The 5,542-nt window shown below is 58.7% G+C and overlaps 1 protein-coding gene across 2 annotated transcripts in view; it reads left to right on the top strand.

Moving 5' to 3' along the window:
• Nucleotides 1-4,197, top strand: part of PITX2 (paired like homeodomain 2) — a 10,961-nt gene extending 6,764 nt beyond the window's left edge. The window contains exons 1-3 of one of the 2 annotated variants that reach the window (XM_042812151.1): nt 263-517; nt 1,524-1,729; nt 2,943-4,197. In XM_042812151.1, coding sequence (XP_042668085.1) covers nt 286-517; nt 1,524-1,729; nt 2,943-3,506 — 1,002 coding nt within the window. In that variant the 5' untranslated portion in view covers nt 263-285 and the 3' untranslated portion in view covers nt 3,507-4,197. Of the gene's footprint in view, nt 1-262; nt 518-1,523; nt 1,730-2,942 lie in introns of those variants that run through there. The other variant, XM_042812152.1, reaches the window with a different exon arrangement.
• Nucleotides 4,198-5,542: the final 1,345 nt, after the last annotated feature.

Here is a 5,542-nt window from a genome sequence, read left to right as displayed (position 1 = left end):
GCGCCGCCGAGCCCCGCGGCGGGCCGGGGGCCGCCGGCCGGGGAACTGCGGTGTGGCCGTGACGGCTCTTGCGGGACCGGAGCCTCTCGCTCGCCTGCCGCCACCGCGCCCCCCCGGGCGGCGGGGGCTCCGGGGCGCGCCCGCCCGCCCAGGCGCTAGCAGAGCCCCGGGAGGCCGCCCAGGGAGGGCGCGCCGCGACGGTCCGGGCCGCCCCCCCGGGCACACGCGCTCCTTCTCCCGTCAGCCCTCCCGGGCGCGCCCGTCGGCTTCGGCGTCCTTTCGCCGATGAGTTGCATGAAGGACCCGTTAAGCCTGGAGCGCCTGGGAGCCGGGAATAATAAGCTGTGCTCTTCCTCACCTTCCTCCTCCTCTTCCTCGTCCTCCTGCCATCACCAGCAGTCCGCGCTGGCCATGGCGACGGCGCTGGCGCCGGGGCAGGCTCGCTCCTCCCTGGAGGCCGCCAAGCACCGGCTGGAGGTGCACACTATCTCCGACACCTCCAGTCCCGAAGCCGCAGGTAAGAGGCGGCGAGCGGCGCGGAGCCCCCGGCCCGCAGCGCCTCGGTCCTGGCTCGGGGCGGGTGGTGATGGCTGCGGGAGAACGGTGTAAGTGGAGCGGGTGAGAGATCGTGTGTTGAGGGCGAGTGATGGGGGAGCGAATGGGTGAACAACGTGGAGAGTGAAGTGAGTACAGATGAGCGAATGTTGGGACGCAGAGGGCGGAATATATTGATACAGAAGGGTGAGTAATGTGGATAACAGACAGGCGAATATGTAGTGAATAACGTGGATGCAGATGGCCGAATTGTACGGGTACAGAGGGCAGATAAAATGGGTACAGGCTTACGAATATATGTCGAATCGTGTGGGTGCAGATGGGTAAATGAAATGGATACTGAGGACGAATGACATGGATACAGTGGGCAGGTAATGTGGGTACAGAAAGGAGGTAATGTGGATACAAATAGGCGACCGTATGACGAGCAGCGTGGATACAGATAGGCGAGTAACGTGGATGTGTATAGGCGAATAACACGGGCAGATGGGCGAATGGTACAGATAAAAGGATATAGGATACACAAATAACATGGATGTAGACGGGCGGATAACACTGTTATGGAACGTGAATAATACGGAGGCAATAGGGTGAATAACACGGGTATAAACAAACGAGTGATACGAACAGAGGATGAGCGGTAACGGACGACAATGGGCGAGCGCTGCGGTAGAGGCGGGCGGCCAGCGCTGGTGGGGACGGGCCGCACTTCGGCTGTCCTCCGGCCGGTAACGCGTTACGCGTACGCGGAGAGAAGAACACCGCCGGCGTCGGGAGCGCAAACGGACGGGAGAACGCAACTCCCGTAGCGGGCGGCGGAAAACCCGCAGAGGAGAGCGGAGCCGGCGGGGGCCGGGCGCGGGTTAATGATTAGCGGCGCGGGGGCAGTCCGCGGGGAGCGGGGCGAGGCTTAGGAGGCTGAGGTGCCCCTGTTTTCCGCCCCGCTGTTTTCTCTTCCCCCCTCGCAGAGAAAGAGAAGAGCCAGCAGGGCAAGAGCGAGGATGCGGGGCCCGAGGACCCCTCCAAGAAGAAGAGGCAGCGGCGGCAGCGGACGCACTTCACCAGCCAGCAGCTGCAGGAGCTGGAGGCCACCTTCCAGCGGAACCGCTACCCCGACATGTCCACCCGCGAGGAGATCGCCGTCTGGACCAACCTCACCGAGGCCCGGGTTCGGGTGAGTCTGGGGGCGGAGCGGGGAGAGAGATCCGCGGCCTCTTTCGGTTTCGGGTCGTCGTGGAGAGTGGCGCTCGGCCCTCCGGCTCTGTTCTTGCTGCGGAGCGCGGCCCTCCGCGGAGCTTTCTGCCGTCACGGTGCCGCTCTTTCCGACGAGAGCCTACGGAAACCACTGGCCGGGAGAGCGGCCGGGATCAGGCTGCGACCTGCGCGGCTTCTAACGAGAAAAAGATGTACAACACACGCGGGCCGTGGCCTCGCTCCCGACGTGCCCATCCGCACATTTTCTTTCGCTTCGCAATTCGCCGAGCGCCTCTCCGCCCTTTCCCCTCTCTGAGATTTATGGGAGCCATCGGTGCGCTGCGGACTTCCCGAGGCCACATCCTGCGTGCGTGCAAAAGCTGGGAAAATAATAATAATAATAATATATAATAAAATAAATTAAAAGATATACAGTGAGCTGAACCGAACCTCCCAAATGTTCGGGAAAACAAACCAACAAAACAACACCTAAACCTTCTCTTCTCTTGGAGAAGGCAGAAGGCTAGCAATGCGGCGCGGCGCTGGGAACTGTGCGTCGGTGTGCCCGGCGCTGTTCTCCGCTCCCTGCTCCGCTCTGCCGCCGCCGGCTCCGCACCCCCCGGGGTTCCAATCCACACCGACTCCGCGGCTTCGCCGCCGCCGCCCGGCGCTCAGACACCCGCGTGTGGATTGGAGAGAGCGCGCTGCCCTTTGTCTGCGGGGAGGCTCCCTCAGACCTCATTTAGCACGTTGTTAAGAAGCGATTTTCTTTTCTTTCTTCCCCCCTCGCCTCTCCCCCCCTATTTTTTTTTTTTTTCCTTTTTACTAAAGAGCGGTCGAACGAGTTTGTTTAGAAGTGGTTCCCGGCTCTGGAAGCTCTCTCAGGGGGAACTCGGAGCTTTAACCAAGTGAAGCAACGATTTATGAGTTGCTGGCTTCCCTCTCCCTCCCCGTAATAGGAAACATTGCCTTAAAGTTCCTCCGCTTTCCAGGCTCTCTGCCGTCCGTTTTTGCACTCTTGTATTTCCCCTGGATGGTGGTGCTTTGGATTGAGCCAAGGAACGGGGAAAAAAATAAAAGAAAGAGAGAGAGAATCGGGGAGGGGGAGGGAAGATACAAATCTAGGGATGGTAGGCTCGGGGCAGCCCCCACTAACACGCTTCTCCATCTCCCCCCCTCCCCCGTTTCTAAAGGTTTGGTTCAAGAACCGCAGAGCCAAATGGAGGAAAAGAGAGAGGAACCAGCAGGCCGAGCTGTGCAAGAACGGCTTTGGGCCGCAGTTCAATGGCTTGATGCAGCCCTACGATGACATGTACCCCGGGTACTCGTACAACAACTGGGCGGCCAAGGGCCTCACCTCAGCCTCCCTCTCTACCAAGAGTTTCCCCTTCTTCAACTCCATGAATGTCAACCCGCTGTCCTCCCAGAGCATGTTCTCCCCTCCCAACTCCATCTCCTCAATGAGCATGTCCTCCAGCATGGTGCCCTCGGCGGTCACCGGCGTGCCCGGCTCCGGCCTCAACAGCCTGAACAACTTGAACAACCTGAGCAACCCCTCCCTCAACTCAGCGGTGCCCACGCCGGCCTGTCCATACGCCCCTCCGACGCCTCCATACGTTTATAGGGACACGTGTAACTCGAGCTTGGCCAGCCTGAGACTCAAAGCCAAGCAGCACTCCAGCTTTGGCTACGCCAGTGTGCAGAACCCTGCGTCCAACCTGAGCGCCTGCCAGTATGCCGTGGATAGGCCCGTGTGAGCCCAACCCAACCCCGCTGCCACGGACTGAGCTGCGCTGGAGAGCGGTGGGCACCGTGGAGGAGGAGAGGGGGTAAACAGAGAGGGGAAAGAGGAGAGAAGGGAGTAAAGGAAACCACTGAATTGAGATAGTTCCTTTGTTTTCAAAGGACCTCCTACGGATCGGGAGATCTTCGCTAAGAGTATTTCAGCAGTTACAAGGACATATATATATATATATATATACGGACAAATGGTTGACTGGATATGATATGACATTTTAATGTTCCTATAAGCTTGTTATTTTTTAAGTTTAGCGTTGTTAACATAAAAAATGACGGAAAGGATGTATATATATCGAAATGTCAAATTAATTTTATAAAAGCAGTTGTTAGTAATATCACAACAGTGTTTTTAAAAGGGTAGGCTTTAAAATAAAGCATGTTACACAGAAGCGATTAGGAGTTTTTCGCTTGCGAGCAAGGGAATGTATATACTAAATGCGACACTGTATGTTTCTAACATATAATTATTAAAAAAAAAAAAAACATTGTGTGAATATCGGTTTTAGAATAGTACCTCTGGTGGATGCAAAGATGTTTCTGATATTGCAATGTAAAACATGCCCTGTGTATAACATTTCGTACAATATTCTCGTTTTACTTTTCAGCCGACATGAAAAATAATGTGTTTTATTTCATGGGAGTAAAAGATGCAGCATTCACTTCTTCTGTCCAGCGCTTTATTTCCGAAGGGGCGCGCAGCGGCAGCCGCTCCGCAGCCGCGGATGTCTTTCGCTGCACTCTTGCGGCGCCGCTTTTGAGCGCGGTACGAAACAACGACGCGCTTTTTCGTGCGGAAAAAAATACATATGGAAAACCCCTTTTCCCTCTGGAGGTGCGCGGCACAGAGCGGAGGATATCCCTCTGTCTGTCCCCCTGCGCACCCCAAGAGAGCGGTTGCAGTGGTGCGCTCGGGAATTGGCGGCCGCAGAGCCGCAGAGAGAGCTTTTATCGCCTTAAAGAAGAGGGAGGGGGAGAAAAAAAGAAAGAAAAAAAAAAATCGAGAAGAAGAAGCAAAGCCCGTCCGCAAAACAACCCGCTCCCGTGCGGCAGTCGCCCCCCACGCTCACCTTCTCAGCGGAGCGGCAGCTCCTTCACGCAGCGCTGCATCGCTATTTCCGAAGCCCCGCGCGGATGGTACGGAAACAAAGAGCGGGCGCAGCGCGGCGCGGGGTGAGAGGTGAGCCCCCGCTTCCTGCCGCGCCGCGCCGCGCCGCGCGCTCCAAGGGAAAGGTCGTGCTCTCGCGTGTTTTGTTTTAAATACGGGTGACCCATTAATTCTAAACCTGCTTGTTCCTGAAATTATACGGGATTATAGCTCGCGAGCTCCGGACAATGAGGCAAATCAAGATGAATTGCCGCTCGGCCCTCCCGGCGGTTCCCACCCGGGCTGCCAGGAGGCTCGGCGGAGGGAGCGGAGGGTCCCTCCAGAGAGCGGAGCGCGCTCGGGAGCGGGGGGGACTCGCGGCGGCCGGGCCGAGACCCCCGGGCGGGCGCCCCCCGGAGCGGGACCGTCGGGGCGCAGGGGGGCGGGGAGTGAGCACCTCCCGGCGGGCCGGGGGGAATGAGCGGCGGGATAGGAAGAGGGAGAGAGGGACCGAGGCCTGGGGAGAGATCGGGCCCACGGGATAAGCTCCCCCCGCCCGATACCGGGATCCCCCCGCTCTGAGGCAGGCAGCCTCCTCTCTTTTCTTTTTTTCTTCTGTTATTGTTTATTTCTTTCTATTTCTTCACCTTTCCCCCTACCCCCCCGACACTCTGTCGGGTCGGGGGGAGGTAGTGGCCCCCCCGTGCCCGGCCGCGCTGCCCGCTCGGCCCAGCGCTGCTCCCGTCGGTTTTCCTGCGCCGTGTCAACGCTTCGGACGGGTGAGTGCCAGCGGCGCGCCACGGGGCCCCCACCCCACTCCTCCCCCTGCTCTGCTCAGCGGAGCCGGGGGCGACCCAAGGAGTCCCCCCGCGGGGACAGCGCGGTGACGGCGGGCGCCTCTTTCGCCTC

The sequence above is a fragment of the Centrocercus urophasianus genome, unplaced genomic scaffold (assembly GCF_019232065.1).
Source record: "Centrocercus urophasianus isolate 14NV4802_14NV808 unplaced genomic scaffold, USGS_Curo_1.0 seq_13, whole genome shotgun sequence".
NCBI lineage: Eukaryota > Metazoa > Chordata > Aves > Galliformes > Phasianidae > Centrocercus > Centrocercus urophasianus.
This window is presented reverse-complemented; position numbering and strand designations above follow the sequence as displayed.